Source organism: Anomaloglossus baeobatrachus, chromosome 1 (genome assembly GCF_048569485.1).
Source record: "Anomaloglossus baeobatrachus isolate aAnoBae1 chromosome 1, aAnoBae1.hap1, whole genome shotgun sequence".
Taxonomy (NCBI): Eukaryota; Metazoa; Chordata; class Amphibia; order Anura; family Aromobatidae; genus Anomaloglossus; species Anomaloglossus baeobatrachus.
Window position 1 is genome coordinate 569,044,630 of NC_134353.1, and position 21,575 is coordinate 569,066,204.

At 41.4% G+C, this 21,575-nt stretch overlaps 1 protein-coding gene across 48 annotated transcripts in view; it reads left to right on the plus strand.

Annotated features, from left to right (window-relative positions):
- PTPRD (protein tyrosine phosphatase receptor type D) overlaps positions 1-21,575 on the plus strand; it is a 507,941-nt gene that overhangs the window by 337,402 nt on the left and 148,964 nt on the right. For 20 of the 48 annotated variants that reach the window (XM_075317015.1, XM_075317121.1, XM_075317166.1 and 17 more), the window contains 5 exons: positions 3,816-3,933; positions 10,298-10,885; positions 11,242-11,342; positions 13,064-13,323; positions 15,833-15,923. In XM_075317015.1, coding sequence (XP_075173130.1) covers positions 3,816-3,933; positions 10,298-10,885; positions 11,242-11,342; positions 13,064-13,323; positions 15,833-15,923 — 1,158 coding nt within the window. The remainder of the gene's footprint in view (positions 1-3,815; positions 3,934-10,297; positions 10,886-11,241; positions 11,343-13,063; positions 13,324-15,832; positions 15,924-21,575) is intronic. The other 28 variants (XM_075317030.1, XM_075317194.1, XM_075317036.1 and 25 more) reach the window with 3 other exon arrangements.

Sequence of the window (21,575 nt, forward strand, 5' to 3'; positions counted from 1 at the left end):
TTAAGCAGCTTAAAGGAGATTTCCACTACTAATGTGACCCACTTTCATTTGTCCTAACTATTCCTAACTAACACTTTCCCAATATACTTCTGCTTCCTACCCTTCTCCTGTAAGATGATCTCGTACATATATTCCTATGCTGATGTTTTAGCTGATCTGTCTGCAGCGCCTATATTCCTATGTTGATGTTTTTAGCTTTGATCTTTCTGGTCTGGAGACCGGAATCAGACAGTCTGAGCAGGGCACGTCACTGCTGGGGACGGGACTGCCTCTCTGTGACAGCAGTTTGAGCATGCCCAGATGAGACTTCAGTCTCCACTCAGCCTACTTTACAGTGCGGTGCTTTCATGTTACAAGTGCTGTGATGTGCCGATCACCCTGTACGATCTAACGGTCGACACATTAGATCGCACAGGTTGATCAGCACATTGCAGCATTTGTCACATGAAAGCATTATGCTGTAAAGCAGGCTGAGTGGACAGTGAAGTGTCATCTGGGCATGCTAAGACTGCTGTCACAGAGAGGCAGTCGCGTCCACACCAGTGACATGCCCTGCTCAGACTGTCTGATTCCGGACTCCAGACCAGAAAGATCAAAGCTAAAACATCAACATAAGAATATAGGATTCACAGAGAGATCAGCTTTTACAGGAGCAGGGTAGGTAGCACAAGTATATTAGGGAAGTGTTAGTTAGGAATAGTTAGGACAAAAATAGAAGGGGTCATATTAATAGTAGAAAACCTATTTAACTTTAAAGTGAATAGACTTTTCTGACATACACATTGCTCAAATGGTGACCTCAAGACAGACAGATAAAAGTCCCAATATTTAAAGTACATTTATCATGTCTCCTGTTACAGGGCAGCATAGGATAGAAATGGAATTGCTGAGCTTGGGAATATAATTTTTTGTCATTTAATAGAGAATTATTTTGTGTACGTGTTGCCAGCACTCATAGAGAAAGCCTGAAAGTCCTGCTTCAGTGGCCCACACAATGATTGACAGCCCTCTGTGTATATACAAATTCATAAAGAAATCACTGTGTGGGTGGGGAGAATAAGGCGCACAGGCTTTCTCAAGGAGCCCTGGCAAGATATACGCATTTTTATATGAAAATACGACATGAAATAGAAAACTATACATTCCTGACCTCATATATATTCTGTTGCCCTCTTATAAGAAACTCTTGGTTCTGTTCTAGCTAAATCTTTGGGAGTATGGCCACCTTTAGAATGTCTGTTAGAAAAATGTATATTTCCCAAAACTCAGCATCTCCCTGTTCAATGAAGCCTCTCTTGTAGGAAAACAGAGAGTGCCACTAAGTCAAATGCATGCAAAAATAGTACAACAGTAGGGAACAAAAAAGGCTCGAACTACCTAAAGTCTTAAAGACTGTCAGTTTCATTTTCCTTTCACGTAATATTAAATGAAACTATGTAATATTTATTAGAGTAATCTGCTTCTTTCTCCTCCTGAATTGAACATTCATTCTCATATTTCGAATGATAAAATCTATATTCAGTAATTACAGATTATCCCATTACTGAGATAAGAGACACTTGGTGCTCAAAATGTTATATGGAGAACTGTAAATGTCATTGTGAGAAAATTTGCAGCAGAATTACCCATGAATTAAGAGTGAAATATCAGTCCAGGAGGAGAAACAACCAGATTTATCTGATAAGATATATTGCAAAGCTGCTTATTTTTATGTGTTCTATTGATAAATAGAAATAAAAATGGCATATACTCTTTAAATTTTTAATTGAGTCTATAGATTTATTTTTTTCAGAGACTTTTGGTTCTTCATCAATTCATCAATACAATTACTGCACTGATATAATAAATCCACCACAACATCCACAGTACATGTACAGCGCAAGTTGGAAGCGGATGTATGGCGCGGGCTCATGGGGTGAGCCCTCCCCATACTCGGCAAGTAATGGCTGTGTATTACATCCAGGACCTGCCTCTTCACCCTACCCGTGATTGCTATCCTGTTAAATCCTGCTGTCAAACTTTGACAACGGAATTTAACACTTGCCGACACACCATTTTAAGCACCCATCAGTGCGCCTGTTATTTGATCGCCAGTCGCCGATGGGTTCCTTTGACAGTAGGGGGTCTGCTGAAGACTTCCGTGTTTGCAATAGCAGAGACCCTATTATACCCTGTTTGTGGCTGGGCATCAAAGAAGACTGATTCCTGCTATATACAGCAATGCTATGGCATTGCTGTATTTAGCAAAAGCAATGAGACAATAGCAGGTTGTAGTCCACTAAAGGGACTATTAAAAACAGTGAAAAGTAAAAAAAAAATATTTAAATAAAATATAAAAGTTGAAATCACCCCCTTTTTCCCCATTAAAAATAGATAATTAAAGAATACACATATTTGCTATTGCCGCATCTAGAAAAGTTCAATCTATGAAAATATAAAAATAATTAACACAATCAGTAAAGGCTGTAAACAAAAAAAATCAAGAACAACAAAATTAAGTTTTATTTCTCTCTGCAATACCACAAAAATTGCTGTAACAAGGGATAAAAACATCATATCTATCCCAAAATGAAATCAATAAAAAGTAATCTCATCCCCGAAAATATGCCATGATATGCCTCCATTGATCAAAACATTAAAATGTCACGGCCCGGGTCTTGGCAAATGGCGGCACCACCTCCAAAAGTTTTCATTTGCCAACTTCTGATTTATTTTTCTACCACTAAAATAATTAAGAAAAAAACTTGACATGTGTAGCATTGCCGTAAGCATACTGATGAGGAGTGTCATATTGCCAGATATTTTTTACCTCAAAATGTTCACCATAAAAACAATTCCCAAAAAAACATGTCAGAATTATTTTTTTTGCCACCATTTCTCCCTATTTGGATTTTTTCCCCATTTTCCAGTACACTAGTAGTAAAATGAATGGTGTCATTCAAAAGTACAACTCGTCCTACGAAAAACAAGCCCTCATATGTCTATGTGGACAGAAAAATAAAAAGTTATGGCTCTAGGAAGAAGGGGAGAAAAAAAATGAAAATGTAAAAAAGAAAATTGGCCACTTCGCGAAAGGGTTAATTAGGGCTAGAAAAGCCCAATTATCACTTCATCTATTCTAAACATAATTACATTACAATATATAAATGTTCATTTCAGAAAACTAGAAAACTAATGTCTTACCATGAAAGTTGGGCAGATCAATTTGTGGACTTCCGGTACCTCTGCTAGGTCAGTAGTCTCTGGCCACTACACTAATTTCTTACTTTCTGGGATCACTGGCACAACTTCTGATTAGGTAGGTTGGTGCAACATCATCTGTATGTCATACAGCAATGATCATATCACAGCAGCCCTGAAAATCAGAGGCCATATCTAGGATCCTGGAAGTTAAGAGAGTCACCAGCCTCCTGTCCAGTAGCTAGAGACTACTTACCTGGCTGATAGACCGGAGCCCCTCAAATAAATACATCCAATTGTATTGTCCACTGTAACTATCTCTAGTATCTAAACATCTTACATATGGCAGCAGCATCTACAGTATGTTCTACCTGGAAATGTAATTTAATATAAAAATTGCACATGCCCCTAAAAAGATCAAAAACATATAAATCCACTATGTGTAGCAACGTTGTATATAAAAATATAACAAATACATAGAAATAAATGGTATGTTAGTCTCATGTAGGCAATTCAGGCAATAAGACATATTTGCATGCAGATAACAGGAAAAGCAAGACAGATGTGAGTTCATGTATGTAATGGCTCACTGACTTCGGAGACTGACTTTTGCTTTCCTCTGCACTTTATTTCAGGAAATGATCATCTCTGGACTGCAGCCTGAAACAGCATATGCCATCACTGTGACAGCTTACACCACAAAAGGAGATGGGGCTCGGAGCAAGCCGAAAGTTGTGACTACAAGTGGTGCAGGTGATCCTCTTAATACTTAATCCTTGAAACACAGCTGTCACATTTAGACCTTCTCCATCTACTAAAAAGTACATCCATCCGTCATATTGATCTATACTTGTTTACCATCCCAGACAAAATGAACCCAATTTGTTGAACAGATGGCTGAGTCCTATGAAATGTGATCTGAGGTCTTTATGATTCATGGATTTTATCTACTATAGAGAAGAAGCGCGTACCTGGTCCTGGAGCCACCTTATTAATGGAGTGTAGGAATGTTAGGCATGTGCATTAACACTCCAGCTGCAGATACTTCATTGATGAAACATATGTTCGGTATCCTCATGTGATTCACATCAGCATGTTACTCACGCCACAAGTGTCAAGGTGTAAAGGAAATCCGTCCTGACATGTCCCATAATTCATTCAACGTTCACGCAAAGGAAATGATCTCTGCTAATCCAAAATTTGCTGTCTCAATCAAGTCATGTTTTTACAAGCGTATGACTTATGCGGATATCCATTTCATAGCTTATATTCTATGGATTGAAGGAGCCGTAAGGAGATGAATATTTTGACAGGATTTTTTTTTACTTTTGCTTTAATTCAAAAAATGCCGCCCCCTAAAACGGTAGATGAGAAGTGATTTCAACCTGAACTGTTCAGATTGTTTGAAATTGGGACACTATATTTTACTGCCTTTTTTTAATTCTATTTTACCTATGCCTTTTTATGATTTTTATGATAATTGAAATCCTTAATATATTTCATAGCTTTTCAGAGGAAGAGTTTCGATTGGAGAAGCCATAATAGTTAAATGAAGATTTAATAGTCACAGGATATCTTTTCTTAAATTCAGCAACTTTCATATTTTAGAGCAAACTGTTAATTTTCTACATTCACACATTTTTATATACTGCCACATAAAAAGAATCTGTTTCTGCAACAAATAGTGATGGGCGAGCACTACCATACTCAGGTGCTCGGTACTCGTAATGAGCAGTTGGATGCTCGAATGGGCGCAACCTGAGTACTGAGTATAATTGAAGTCAATGGTGGACTCAAGCATTTTTCTGGGAAATCTTCCAGATAAATGCTTTAGTTCCCCATTGACTTCCATTATGCTCCGTACTCGAGTTGTGCCCATCTGAGCATCCACCTCCTTTTTACGAGTAGCGATTACCCGAGCATGGTAGTGCTCGCTCTTCAATAGTAACAAACCATTCTTATAAGTTGTATCTTTTCTGTGTTGTTGAGGGTTGCCTCCTCACAACAGAGTCCCCCTTCTAATATGAAAGCATTACTATTACTTTCAGGTCCCACGTTTGTCATTATGATTGTCACAGTGTGTGGTCAACCCAATGCACTCGCTCCTAAGCAGGGAACCGGCTTGTATGATGTCCACATGCCCTTTTTAATAAATTGTTTAATGGAAACACATCACTCATGCAGCCTAAACTACAACAACATGAATCAAAGCTTGTGCCATTCAGGGAAAAATAAAATGAAAAGTTGGTTGGCACTATAGCGAAAGACCTGACTAGATTGGTACGGTTTTGGCCACATTCTTCGCACCCCATTCCACTTGATTGATAGATCACTATGCACAAACATGTTAGAGATCCAGGGACCGACATATCATTGGTGCAACCTGTGCAGCCACACAGGTGCCCAAAAGATAAGGGGGCCCTTTTCTCCTTATAAAACAGTTAAAGTTTTGAGCTTTTGGACCGCAAAGGGCCCATATATTGCTCTTTACAGAGACCTATCTGGTCTGAGTCCATGAGTAGATAGACCTGTTAATTATCTCGAGCATGGTGAGGAGTAGCTGGCCAGGGACCATGCAGGAGTATTAGTTCTCCCTGTATAGTCCCTGGCCAGCTTTTCGAGTTTTGCTTTATCTGAAAAACTGCATAAAACATTCCTGGCTGCAGTCACGCACCCAGGCTCTGACTCATTTTGCCCGTGGTGCAAGCTGCATTAATCTAATGTCAGGTTCCCTTTCAAAGTGTCTTATTTCCTAAATTTCTCCATAACTCTATGTACCATAAAACACTAAAATAACGCCACTTACAATTTTTGAGACATTTGAACAATACTGGTTATTTTTATTTTGCTATTTAAACCGTGAAATAAATGATATCTTTGCATTATGTGCCACAAAGAAAACAACTGGACTGCACCATCAGTCATATTTCTCCTGTAGTAAAACAGTTTATTCTATCACCAGTAATGGTATGATTCTTTAGATGTACAGAGACAAGTGGCTTATCTCCATTTTTTTTCTCAATTTAATAAGGTCTACCTACATGTACTTTACTACACACTAGGCTCAAAATATCAAGGAGACACACTTCACTTTGCCGCTAGGTAGAGGAGGTTATTTCTTTTTAATAAAAGCTCTCTTCTGATTCAATTCTTTTGGAAGTCTAGCTGTATTTCTTATTTCCTTTAGAGGCACCACCAATCAAGGTTAAAAAAAATAGTCATCAACGTGAGGGCTGCCGCTAGAATAAAAGCAATTTATGACATATATAATTTAGTGACAGCTCCTAGCAATCTCTTCACTGGAAACCTAAAGGAGTTATTATTCCATTTCTTTGGACTTTCCTCAGTTTGCTTATGCTCCATTGGCTTTAATAATAGCTATAGTTAGAACACAAAACAAGAATATAGCTTAGAATTATTTTCTCTAAGCTTACCCTTTCCAGATTTTTTAATACTTCATGTTAGTCAAAATATCAGCTATGCTGCAACTGAGGGCTAGAAAAAGTAGATGAATTGTTACAGGTCACAAATGAAAAAATGGGATGAAAACAGCAAGATGCATGTCTAATCCCGATGATGAAACCCATAACACCCATACTCATTCTACGTAACTATTTATTGTGGCTCATGAGCTTGCCGATCTTTTATACTCATATATATATATATATATATATATATATATATATATATATATATATATATATCAAATGTTCTTTTAAGCATTGTTTTTCAAAGTACACATTTCAGATGGGTAGCACACAACCTTGGGCATATCTAGAAATGTTTTTTACAAAGGAGAACAAGCCTTATTTTATAGTCATGGAGGCTGTGTGTCTCTGCTCAGTATTGAACCGAATAGACATCAGCAGGCCAAGTGTTGTGTGAGCAAATATGGGCTATTTGATGTATTTTAATAATTATAATAGCTCTCTCCTCTGTTTTTGCCAATGTAAGGTGGATGTCTTAGCGTTTTAAAGGGAATCTGTCATCGGATATTTGCTACCTCATCTGAGAGCAGCATAATGTGGAGAGAGACCCTGATTCCACTGATGTATCACTTAGATTACTGGGTGCAGCAGTTGTGATACACTCAATTTTCTCTGCTGTAGATGTACCAGTTCTCAGAAAGCCGACCACACCCTCACCACTGATTTGCAGCCTTCTTTGTAAATTGTATAGTCACAGTAAGCATCTATTGTGCCGCCCCCGTGCCAGCAGCCGGACATAGCCTCTGCCGGGATCGCTGTCGGGTCCAAGGCTGGATGGGGCACCTTCCGGGCGTTGGTCTGGCGTGGGGCCGGTACGGGTGCCGGGGCGGTGACTGGCTGGATGCGGGCGGCTTCTTCGGGCTGGTCCTCGCGGGCCGGTGGGGCGGACACCGGTGACAGCGGACCGAGCAGGGACTCAGCGGCAGGTGCGAGCGGTGAGGGAGGCAGCGTGGCGGGCAGGGGCAGGCCGGGCCCCTCAGCCTGGTCGGCCGGTCCCTGAGGGACATAGGTGCGTGGGTCGCTTACCCGCTCCTCCAAGGTTGCCTCCACTTCACGAGCCCGTACGGCTGCAGCCAGCTTCGCCATCTCGGCCGTCCATCTCTCCAAGATAAAGCACGCCTGCGCCTGGATCCGGCAGGCACATGCGTTCCGTCTGGGCTTCTACCCAGGCCACTGTTCCGGGCTCGGGCTCCTACAATCCGGGCTTGCCAGACGAGTCGGCCATGTTGCTCTGATGATGTCCAGGAACAAGAAGGGTGGCAGGGTCTTGGAGTCCCTGCCCTTTATCTGCTCGGTCACATATCGCGGAATCTTCACTCGCACCCCCCTTGGTCTTTTGCCGGCACTTATTTTTGCGACCTTTTAGTTTCGTTTTGCAACTTCCGGCCTCGCTTTCCGGCGCGTTCCCAGGGGGCGGGGCTTCAGTTTTCGCGCCCTTTTCGCGGGGAAGAAGACACTGAGCTGTAGTTTTTCGCTCCAAAATGGCGACCAAAATAGCGACTTCTGAAAATTTGGCAACGGATTACCGCTGACTGTCCAATACAAGGCGCACTTCCACAAGGTAAGTGGATGGGTAAGTATCCTGTTCGTGACGCCAAGCTTCGGGGTGTACCGCCCCCCTGCCAGCAGCCGGCAATGCTTGGATCCGGGCCTTCAGGGGTGGAGGCTCGAGGGTCTCCGGACCCGGGGGTCTCGCGGACACGCCGAATAAACGGGGGATCGTATAAGTACGGGCTGGGCCGTATTAAGTTCGTGATGCCATCCACGGTGTGTGGTGAGGTGGGACACCACCGCTGCTGTTATGGGGCGCCCGGGGGAGATGTTGTGCAGCAAGTTGTTTACCCCTCTATGGGCAGGGATGGTGGCCCCGGGACCCGGTTGGCGCATGCAGGGGATGGCGACCTCAGGGGGTGCTGGTGTAATCACAGTTAGTAAAACACACAAGTCTCTGGTAAACCAAGGTGATGGTGGCCGGCGCAGCGGCAGGTTGCGTTCTGGTCCCCCACCCGGCTGGTGGTCTCTATCCTTTTCCTGCACTGCTGTGTTAAAGGTGGACTTTCCTGGTGTGAAACTCAGGAGTCCGCTCCTGGCTGGATGTGGCCTAAGGAGCCGTGCCCACAGACGCTGGCCCGTAGGATCTATGGGCCCTGGCGGTGACCTCTTATCCCTAATCGGTGGGCTGTTGTCTTCTATGAGGGACTTTGGGTGGGACAGGACCTCTTAGTCCTGGCCTCATTCGGTTAATTAACCAGTCCACTTGGTTCTGGTTTCTGGCTTCAGGGTCCGAGTACCCCCCTTTTGTGCTACGGTTCCGGGACGGTTCCCCGTGTCGGCATCGGCAGGCTACAACACTGTCCCGGTCCACCTCGGTTCCACCGAGCCGTCTTCTCGTCTCCTGCTGACGGAGACCACCGTCTGCCTCCTAGCCAGTGGCACCAGGGCTCCTACCTTGGTACCGTTCATCTTGGACTTCACTGCTGGAGCTACCCCTAGCTCTAGCCCACACTCCTCTCCAAACTGAACTTCAGACTCAACTTGACTAGACTGAACTCATCTCCTGTTTCTCCCGCCCTGGGCTGTCTAGACCCCTGGGCAGGCATGTTCCAACCACCTGGTCATACCCACAGGTGTGTCTATCTTTCCCTAAGGGGGAATGACTAGGATTTTTGGTTGGCTGTGTGTTTCCTAATGAGGGAACGGTGTTGTGCAGGGGTCTAACTGTGACTACCTGGTTTTGCCAGGGCGTCACACTATAAACTGCAGGCGGCGATGTTTCACCAAGAGGCACATGGGCACACAACACAACCTAATAAGTAACACATTGCTGGAATCAGTGTCTCAACTCCTATGTCGTGCTGCCCTCAGATTACATAGCAAAAACCCATTGACAGATTCCCTTTAAATGAGTAAGGCAGACAGCCCTTTGCAAGAACGTTACAGGAATAAAAAGAAGACAGAAATTGGAAGTGCAAAATTTGGAGAGGCACATTGAGTCACATTTGACTTAGAAAGTACTAAGATTTTTGTTGAATGTATATATATTTTCTGCTGGACAAGTATTTAAAATGCCCTAAAACACTGTAGTAGCCTTTGGGTTTTAGTAGTGTGTATTGTCATCTACCCACGGTGGTCACAATTCTTTATTCATTTGTACCTTTTTTTTTAGGTCAAATTTTAGGTGGTTTTCGACCGTTTTTCATTTGCACCTCATTTTTCTCTTAATTTTTACCTTTTTAAACTCATTTTTTAAATGTGTTCATCACTGTTTATGTTCGTCATTGTGGCCGAGTTTGGGATTTCCAGACGTTTATAGGCAGTTCATCAATTGTGACTTTTTAAAAAGTTGCAAATATATTTCAGTTCTTTCTTGGTGTGATTATATTTACAGTTGAAATATTTGCACCATTTGAGCAGAACATGCAGACTTTTTGATCCACAAAGTAGCAAATATGGTTGAAGACAAAAATATAGAGCATTTTTTATTTTGCGATAATTTTTGTGTCATGTGCACAATTTGTGAAGAAAAGCAACTTAAAAAAACACTTGATAAATACCCATAATTTGTTGTTTTATGTATGGAATCCTACTATTGCTGTAACCAATATATTAAAATGCCATTTTTCTTTCAGTTCCAGGTAGACCTCGTCTTGTTATCAACCACACGCAGATGAACACTGCTCTCGTTCAGTGGTATCCACCAGTGGAAACTTTTGGCCCAGTCATGGGTTATCGTCTAAAGTATGGTCGTAAAGATATAGACATTCTCACTACTCTAGAGTTCTCAGAAAAAGAAGACCACTTTACTGCCAAGGAAATCCACAAAGGAGCCTCATATGTATTTAAATTATCAGCCAGAAATAAAGTGGGCTTTGGGGAAGAAAACATCCAAGAAATCACTATTCCAGAGGAGATACCAACTGGATTTCCTCAAAACCTTCACTGTGACAGCATGTCATCAACATCTGTGCAAATAACTTGGCAACCTCCCATCCTAGCCGAAAGAAATGGTGTAATCATAAAATACACCCTCCTGTACAGGGATATCAACAACCCATATAATCCATTTGAAGTTCCTATTGTTCCTGCCGACACAACCGTGACTCTCACTTCGTTAAAACCTGATACCTTTTATGATGTTAAAATACGTGCTCATACAAGCAAGGGTCCTGGTCCTTTTAGTCCAAGTGTCCAATTCAGGACGCTGCCAGTAGATCAAGGTAGGATTTGTCTACTTAAGGCTTTCTCCTTAGAAGAATATCTTTTCTTGGGAAATCAGGGTGCAGAAATGGTTGCTATCCTGATGACACAACTCACTTTATTAGTGGATAAGGTAACGTACATGAACGTTAATGTGTTGTCTAAACACTCAGTTGGGTTTAATCTCGCTAGTTCCAGCATAAAACGTTCAGGTAAGATAACAATCTGGAGCACCGTAAAGCAGAGCAAAGGGTCTTCATAATCCAACGTTTTCTTCATTTCGTATCAGAATTGTTAAAATTCATATGACATGGCCAAGGAAGATAGGTATAATCATTAAAAGAATAGTGCAAATGCAATTTTCTTACTTTTCCAGCAGTGTTCGCAAAAAATTTTCATGTAAAAGCTGTGATGAAGACATCCGTATTGCTGTCATGGGAGATTCCAGAAAACTACAATTCCGCATTGCCTTTTAAAGTAAGTTAAAGGGATTCATGATTTAAATATATACAATGCACATTAGTTGGTATACCTTTAAGGGAAATGAAGAATGACTTTAGTACTGGTAAAACTGTGAAAACTATACAACATGTGGTTCAATATCAAATATGACACAGTGTACCTGTCGGTACGTTACAGAATGACAGCCTTAAAGTTTATAACCAAGGCTGAGTACTTCTTCCTACCACTATGGTGGTGTCTTTGTATATTACACTATAACTTCCAGTGAACATTATCTATTTACTGGCTCATGAAAACCGTTATTGTAGCCATCACTTTTATCAAAAGCATTTTCACAGATAAATGGATGGCTCCTGTGAATTTGTCCTTCTCATGTCCCCTATTTAGTTATACTTTTGTTTCCTTCAAAAGTTTCATGTTCCTTTCATTTTCTGTCCAAAAAAGATGATATATATATTATATAATGTAAATTTATATATCTCTATACCTGCACACATATATATATATATATATATATATATATATATGTGTGTACATGTATGTATATTTCTATATATATGAAGTCACGGACAAAAGTGTGGGCACCCTTGAAATTGTTCCAGAAAATGAGGTATTTCTACCCAAAAATTGTTGCAATTACACGTTTTGTCATACACCTGTTTATTTCCTTTGTGTGTATTGAACAACACAAAAAAAATGAGGGGAAAAAAAGGATTACCCTGTATTTAGCTCCAGCCATCTGCCACCACCATGTTTGATGGTGGGGATGGTGTTTTCAAGGTGATGTCCAGTGTTAATTTCTGCCACACATAGTGTTTTTCATTCACCTCAGAAAGTTTTGCTCTGGTCTCATCTGACCAGAACACCATCTTCCACTTGCTAGCTGCATCCGCTACATGACACTTTAAACACTGCAAATGGAAGCTTTTATGACTTGCTTTCAAAAATGGCTTTCCTCTTGCCATGCTTTAATAAGAGTCAAATTTGTAATGCATAGAACTAGTAGTAGTCCTGTGGACAGTTTCTTCCACCTAATCTGTGGATCTCTGACGCTCCTCCAGAGTAACCAAGAGCCTTTAACCTGCTTCTCTAATTAGTGCTCTCATTGCAAGGGATGTCAGTTTAGGTGAACGGCCATATCTTGTTAGGTTTGCAGTTGTACTATACTAATTCCATTTTTGGATGATGGATTTTCTCTATCATGCTTTATTCTTCCCCATACCTTTATCCCTGACCCTTCTGGTGTGTTCCTTGGTTTTCATGATGCTGTTTGATTCCTTATGTTTTCAAACAAATGTCTGAGACCTTCACAAAACAGCTGCTGTTATGCTGAGAATAAATTATACACAGCTGGCCCAGTTTATTAATTAGGTGACTTCTAGAGGCAATTGGTCACCCTGAATTTTAAGTAGGGGTATCAGGCTACAGGGAACTGAACACAAATGCAAAACATAATTTTCAATTTATATTCTTAAAATATTTAGAAAACCATGTATCATTTCCTTTACACAAGACAAGTACACTCTACTTAACATTGGTATAGCACATAAAATCCCAATATGACACATATAAGTTTGTGAGTGTAACATGAGAAAATGTGGAAAAGTTCATACAGTCTGAATTCTTTCTCAAGTTAGTGCATGTATACACATGGATGCATATAGATCTATCTACCATTGTAGGAACCTGAATTTTTAGTAGCAGTCTAATTTTCTATACATTTTTCACCATATAAGATTCTGTATGATGACGGGAAAAAGGCTGCTGAAGTTGATGGTCGAGCCACACAGAAACTCATCATCAATCTAAAACCGGAAACCTTATACTCCTTTGTCCTGACTAATAGAGGAAATAGTGCAGGTGGACTGCAGCACAGGGTGGCAGCAAAAACTGCACCAGACGTACTCCGAACCAAGCCAGTTTTTATTGGGAAGACCAACTCAGATGGCATGATAACTGTGGAGTTGCCTGAAGTTCCTGCAAATGAAAAAATAAAGTAAGTCTCCCCTATTATATCTTACCATTATGTTTCTGCTTACCTTTTTTTTTTTTTTTTTTTTTAAATCTATGAGCTTCCTTTACCAAAACAGACTAGTTACCTAAATATTACCTATAAAATATTTTTTTTGTTTACCACCAAATATATCTATAGCACCAAGCATATGCCATTTGAAAAAATACTAGGCCTTTCATCATTAGTATTCTTTTTTTTTTTTACTGTATAGAAAAGCATAGTCCACTATGGTTTTCTATATAAAAGAACCAAGTAAAAAAATAAAACTAATACCGTATAGTCAATAGCTGACATATGCCACTTCATCCCTATGAAATTATGTATATTAGAGGCTTTTATTGAGGCTACACTAGTGATATATCCTGCCTGACAGGTGTTGCCTGAGCTTGCTTCCAATTTTCTCTCATATTTTCTCTCATATATTTCTTTCTAAGGGGGCGGTCCGTGCGGCGTCACAGCGACGTCACTGAAGCGTCACTGAACCGCCGCCCAATAGCAGCGGAGGGGTGGAGCTGAGCGGGACGTAACATCCCGCCCACCTCCTTCCTTCTGCATAGCAGCCGGGAGGCAGGTAAGGGGAGCTTCCTCGTTCCTGCGGCGTCAAACGCAGCGATGTGTGCTGCCGCAGGAACGAGGAACAACTTCGTTACTGCTGCAGTAACGATTTTTAAGAATGGACCCCCATGTCGCCGATTAGCGATTTTGCACGTTTTTGCAACGATGCAAAATCGCTTATCGGTGTCACACGCAACGGCATCGCTAATGCGGCCGGATGTGCGTCACAAATTCCGTGACCCCAACGACTCCGCATTAGCGATGTCGCAGCGTGTAAAGCCCCCTTTAGTCCTAGAGTAAATTGGATTTAGAATTCTAGCTATTCGCAGGATCTATGAGTCTGTACTAGAGATGAGCGAAACTGAAAAGTAAAGTTCGGTGTTCGTACCGAGCACAGACTGTACCAAAACAATCAGTGTTCGAGTTCGGAGTTTAGGTGCTTTATGTATGCTGTCCACTCGAGCAAACAATGCTGTGCTCCGGTACGCTCGGTGCTGAGCCCAGTGCGAACCACTTGGAGTGTTAAACCGGCTCATACTGGGGTACAAGCAGTGCTATCGGACGTAGTGTGTACAAGAAAAATATGAAACTAAACCGCATCTACTCCCTACCCTGGAACTGTTCTGTTTATGGCTGGCTGCATGTGGGCAGAGACCCCAACTGCCAAATCAGTGACTTCCATTGGTGTTCAGGTCAAGTCCGGATCCCAAACCGAACTTTTTTCAAAAGTCCGGATGAACCCTTCGAACCAAACTTCAATGGGTACGCTCATCTCTAGACTGATCCATATATGTATTCCATATTTTGTATGAATTACATGCATTAGGCAGGGGGTCTCAAACTCGGCTTCGTATATGGGCCGTACATTGAAAGAAAATAATTTGGGGGGCCACATTCTTTTCAGGACACATAAACACACCAAAACATTCTTCTCACCTGTCCTCCATTCCCTCGGCATCCTCTTCCCTGCTTCTTGTTGGCCACAGGCACCAGCCCTCCCTTGACTATCGCGGCCGCTGTCAGCACTTCATCTGAAATTAGGATGAGGCTGAACGTTTCGTCAGCACTGCACAGTCAAGCTCTCAATGCACAACTATTCCAATGGCTGCCTCCAGCCAATGAGACACAAGCAGCTAACGTCATATGCATCAGTTGCTTGCCTCTGATTGATTGGCGGCTACTATTGGAGTAGTGCAAAGAGAGCTTGACTCTGCTCAGCGCCAGCAAAACATTCATCTGAAATAAAGCACTGATGGGCCGCGTGTTTGAGACCCCTGCATTAGGCTGCTCTAACACCTGTATCTTGGTGAATACCATGAATAATGCCGATGGTGTTCAATAGATCCTATTGAGTTTTTGATGGCAGGAATAGTGCTGTATGGCTGATATATCTTATATTTGTGCAATTTGTTAATAATATTACTATTGCAAGTACTTGATATTTTAAAATCCCTAGAACACTGTATTTTAATAAAAATATATATATATATATTTTAAACAAAAATGCTACACGGCACTCTTAATATTTCAAGACAGAGTGGTGTACAAGTTGCATGAGCAATCGGTGAATAGACTGCTAAACATTAGTAGGCATGTTCTTGGCTGCAGTGATGGTTGACTTCATCTTAGAATTAATGAGTAGCTGTCTGCGCTGTGGTATGAAATATTGTTCTTTATACAAAAGGATGCCATTAAAGGTGTAGTGTAGCGGAAGAATTACCATTGCTGTAATTAATTCACAAAATTAACTTATGATAATGCATGCAGCATGCAAATTTTTCATATCTCACTCATAGAGTGAGTGCAGCTTAGCCATGTTATATACATTTTTAATCATACCTGAATATAAATTTGCTTTTTTTCGTAGCTTTATTATTTCATTATTTATTTGTATTCTATAATATACAAGCGCTAATCACCACTTTCTATTTTACAGAGGCTATTACATTGTCATTGTCCCTTTGAAGAAGTCACGTGGCAAGTTTATTAAGCCCTGGGAGAGTCCAGATGAGATGGAATTAGATGAGGTAATATAGGACATTTTGGTTTTTTTAGCACTTCGTTACGATAAATGTTGGATACGATAGAGAGAGGGCAATCTCTGTTTTCAATCCCAAATTTCTACGTAACGTCAGTGCGAATTGTAGATTGAACATATCATTCGTGTTCTCAGCCTGCGGGGACAGAATGTTTAATTACTTAAATTAAAGCACCAAAAAAAAGGCCAAATCTCTTCGCTTTGTAATAAATATTTTAGTCTTTGCTCAGTGCAAAGAAAGATGTGAAAGTTCAAAGAGGTGAAATGATTATACAGCAAAGGCTTAATCTCTATGGATATGAACTCTATTAAAGGTCGCGTTCATTAGTAGCATTTGCTAAATCTGAAACAAATGCTAAATTGCAATTTGCAATGCTGTTTAACTTTTGACCTATACCTCGTGGTTCTTTTAACTTCGGCTAATATTTCTCTCTATGTCTATGTCCTAGTTAAAAGAGTTTCTAATGAAACAAACATGGCTGAGCAGTTTGGATGTTTGCCCTTAAAGGCTACGTCTGTCCATTGTGATAGAGCTTAGTTGCTTAGGTAGGATCGGCTCACTAGATTGTACATTATTTTAGGTATTATTCCTGCATTCCTTTAGTATTAAAACATAGAATATTTTCCGAATGCTTTTAGTTTAAACCTTTACTTTTCCTTTATGATTTTTTTTTCTTCCTATCAAAATCCTGAATTTTGCTTACAATAGCAAACACAAAAGGCTGATGCTATGTGCTTTCTATAGCAGATTTGTCATCTTTTCTGTATACACTGGGATCGAATAAGCAATTTTTATTCTTTCATCAGAGGACGGTTGATTTAAAGGTTTTTTTCAATTTGATAAATTGTTAAAAATTCTGATTGCTTGTACAAACATTCAACTTTGCAATATAGATTTTGTTAAAAATCGTCTTAAGACTGGAGGGAGTTTTAATTTTGTTGTGTACTGCTTACTGCCTAGATTACCATCTGTCTCTGCAATCTATCAGTTCAATATTGCAGTATCCAAGGCTCCAAAAACTTCTTCTTCAAGTAGAAAAACTTTATTGATCACAGTATACATGAATGGAATCAAACAGCAACGTTTCTTCCAACGCAGGGCCTTTATCAAGCCGTATAAATGTGTACATGATTATATATTATGTACACCTTTTGGTGCCTTGGATACTGCAATTTTGATGTGGCATATCAAGAGCTATACCAACAAGCATATATGGTTGGAGTGGTGCATGGGGGATACCTGTTTCTCCAATCTATCAGGTGACTGAGCTTTGAGTTCTTTGGTATAAATCTTGTAGGCTGGCTGGATCACTATATCTGGCCAGGTTCAGTGCCCATGCACTACTCCGATGCTTCAGGGGCAAAGCAGTTCTGCCTGGCTGGCGGTGCTACCATGACGCTGCCTAATGAATCAATCAATATGGATTAATCAGTGGTGCAGTTCTGATGCTTTATGTTGAAAAAAAACTGTCAATGCCTGTTCTATAGTACTGCTAAAGACCTATATAAAGCAAGTTAGCAACACTATACAGTACTTTAAAGGGGTTGTCCTGTCTAAGTCCACTATGTGTGATTACAGACTTATGAATCCTGCCACCGCATGCATTTTGTGCTGGGAAGATTCACCAGTTTCAGAGCTGGAAACGGCAGTCACTTGGCTCTGGATATGCATACCCCTGGCCAGAATCCAACTAGATGGGCATGGCCTTACAAACTACATTTGGATTGATCAAAGCCCCACTCATTCAGTCAGAATGTGGCCGAGAGTATGTATATCACTTACTTGGATATAATTACAACAATCCTGCTAAGCAGACAAATATTGCCAAGAGTCCTGGATTGATAATTTTAACAGAGCAAGGACTAAAATATAAACTTTTAATTAATCACTTTAAATTTATTCCATAAAGTGCAGTGCAAAAATTGTGCAAAAATACACAAATTATATACTGAAAAAAGGATAGATCTCACCCAATTTTTCACCACAGGCAGACCAATCGCCACCAATTAGAAGATAATGCAGGCGGATTTGAGGGCTATTCAGAGGTAGGATCCAAGCAAAATATAAAGTCCTAACCTCTGTCGTCCCCCATGTAATTGCTTCCGTCCTTACAAGGGCAACACCCAAGTAATGCAAGCTACCCTGAGCAAATAAGGACCCTCCCAATGCATTTCCCACTCCGGTTTTAGATAGATTTTCAAGTGATTAATTAAAAGTTTATATTTTAATATCACTTAATTGCGTCCATGTGACCGCCATTCCTAGCTCTGAAACAGGTGAATCTTCACCGAGCACAGTGCGTGAAATGTGGGGACTCACAAGTCTGCAGTCACATAACGTGACTGCGAACTTGTGAATTTAGACCAGGAAACCTCTTTAAGCACACAGATATTTTTTTCCTCTATTAGTCAATTACATTTTACTGTCATTCACTGACAGACACAGAAAGAAGTGGGACTCTGTGAAAGAACAATAAATGGGCCCTTTGGAGTCCATAAGCCTATCAAAATACACAATTCCTCTTACTTTGGAGATTGAATTGGGCCCCTGTGGGGCTGCCCAGGTTGCACCAATGATGTGTCCACCCCTGATTAAGCTTCTTTTTTAATTTATAAATGTCATAAACAAAACATACCCCAAGAACAAAAAAAGGTGATGTGTCTCTCCAATATGGCTATTCCTAGCAAAGTATTTGAAAACAAAAATTAACATCTAGAACACATAAAAAGAAAACAGAAACATTTAATCCTAATGTATAGGGCCGTCTGGTGTCAGATATAACTCATCATGTCGTGATTTTACAGGGTGGGCCATACGTTTCGATACACCCTAATAAAATGGAAATGGTTGCTGATATCACCTTACCATTTGTAGCATATTAGTACATGGGAGGGACCAAACATTTGAGGCCGGGTGAAACCCATGGCGGCCATCTGCAAAGCCGCCATTTTGAGTTCAACTGTACTTTTTTCAATGGAAAGGGGGTGATGTGACACATCAAACACATAGAGAATTGCACAAGAAAAACAATGGTGTGCTCATTTGTAACGTAGCTTTATTCATTATCGAGTTATTGACATATTTTTGACCGAGAGAAATACCGCAGAAGAAATGCTATCATGGGCCCCCCGTATCTGTTGTTTCAGGTGCCCCACATCTTGGATCCTGGATCTGCAGTATTGCTCTCTGTGTGTCAATAGTGGGAAAAGAGAATCGTGTTGACAATTCAACACAATGGGCAGCACTTTGAGCAAATTCTTTAGTGGGTTACTGTCATTGTTCCATGTCACCAACGTGTCAATAACTCAATGATGAATAAAGCTATGTTAAAAATGAGCACACCATTGTTTTTCTCTTACAATTCTCTATGTGTTTGATGTGTCACATGACCCCCTTCCCATTGAAAAAAATTCAAGTTGAATTCAAAATGGCGGCTTTGCCCCCAGCCTCAAATGTTTGGCCCTTCCCATGTACTAATATGCCACAAATGGTAAGGTGATATCAGCAACCACTTCCATTTTCTCAGGGTCTATCCATACTTATGGCCCACCCTGATTTATGACTGACTCACAGTCTGTTCTACAGTCATTTACCACATCTTGACACCTCTCAATAGGAATCACTTCTGATTTGTGTGGTAATTCTCATTTTCCAATAAATGCTAAAGGAGCTTAACTAGCTATTCAGAATTGCTTTGCTTTGGAGTATATTTTTGACCAATATTGAGATTGGATTTTAAAAAAAGGTCCAAATTAATTTGTTAGTGTGCCGCCTCCGTGCCAGCATCTGACACTGCTCAGTTCTGGGCCTTCAGGGGTGGTGGCTCGAGGGTCTCGGGGGTTTCGCGGACACGCTGAATAAATAGGGGGACGTAGATGTACGGGCTAGGCCGTAGTAAGTTTGTGACGCCACCCACGGTGTGTGGTGAGGTGGGACACAACCGCTGCTGTTATGGCGCACCCGGGGGAGATGGTGTGCAGCAAGTTGTTAACCCCTCCGTGGGAAGGGATGGTGGCCCTGGGATCCGGCGGCTTTGTGCAGGGGATATCAACCGCAGAGAGTGTTGGTGTACTCACTGTTAATAAATCACACAAGTCTCTGGTAAACCAAGGTGATGGTGGTCGTCGCCGCGGCCGGTTGCATTCAGGTCCTCCACCCAGCTGGTGGTCTCTATCTTTTTCCTGCACTGCTTTGTGTAAGGTGGACTTCCTAGCTTGAAACTCAGGAGTCCGCTCCCGGCTCGATGTGGCCTAAGGAGCCGTGCCCGCAGACGCTGGTCCGTGGGATTTTTGGGCCCTGGCAGTGACCTCTTATCCCTATCAGTGGGCTGTTGTCTTCTATGAGGGACTTTGGGTGGGACAGGACCTTTAGTCCTGGCCTCAATCGGTGAATTAACCAGTCTGCTTGGTTCCGGTTTCTGGCTTCAGGGTCCGAGTACCCCTCTTTGTGCTATGGTTTCCGGGTCGGTTCCCCGTGTCGGTACCGGCGGGCTACAACCCTGTCCCGGTCCACCTCGGTTCTGCTGAGCCGTCTTCCCCTCTCCTGCTGACGGAGACCACCGTCTGCCTCCTAGCCAGTGGCACCAGGGCTCCTAGCCTGGTACCGTTCAACTTGAATTCTCCTGCTGGAGCTACACTTAGCTCCAGCCCACACTCCTCTCCAAACTGAACTTCAGACTAGACTTAACTGACTGTTTTCCCGCCCCGGGCTGTCTGGACCCCTCGGTGGGCGTGACCCAACCGCCTGGTCATGCCCACTGGTGTGTCTATCTTTCCTTAAGGGGGGGTGACTAGGGTTTCTGGTTGGCTGTATGTTTCCTAATGAGGGACCGGTGTAATGCGAGGGCCTATTTGTGACTACCTGGTTTTGCCAGGGTGTCACATTAGTATGCCATTATTTATTTATTTTTTAATTAGGGGAACGGTTATGCTATCAGCCATGTCAGTATTTTAATGGCAAGGATAATGCAATCTGCAATGCTATGCTTTCCAACAAGAACTCCAGACCCCTGTGGGTCTATCTGTGTCAGTTTGGATTTGTTAGTAATATATCTAACTTGATCTGTTAGCTTCATGGATCCCTATCACGTTTCCAGTTTTTGTCTTTGGGACCTCGGTAGTGTTGGGACTTGCATAAATAAGACAGGCAAACAAGTGCACTCATGATATACTGAAAGGAAAATGACCTTACTCAAATATTGAGTGATCTAAAGCCCTGGAGCCGCTCCCTTCTTTCCGGTTTCAGATCTTATTAAATGGTAGTCGGTAGTCAGCAGCCCATTTGTAGATTGTAATCTGAATTGAATATGGAAAGATAATGAGTTTTTGGATCTCCACACTATTTTATAAATCACAATCCTGTGATGTTTTGAATTTAACTATTTAATAATGATGTATGCAGCTCTAATTTTGTAGAAATGGATAGATTTGCCTAGTGTCTGTGTGGATGAAGCTATACCAGCATATCAAGGTTTACAATGTAATCTATTATTCCTCTGAGCCTTTACGGTAGAGCCCCATCATGGCCCTTCTGCAATTATATCCTTTTAATGCTCATACTCCATTGTGACTTGATTCATTCTACTCCATTTACATAAAATTAACATTTATGCCAATATTAAGACTATTGCTCATTTACGCT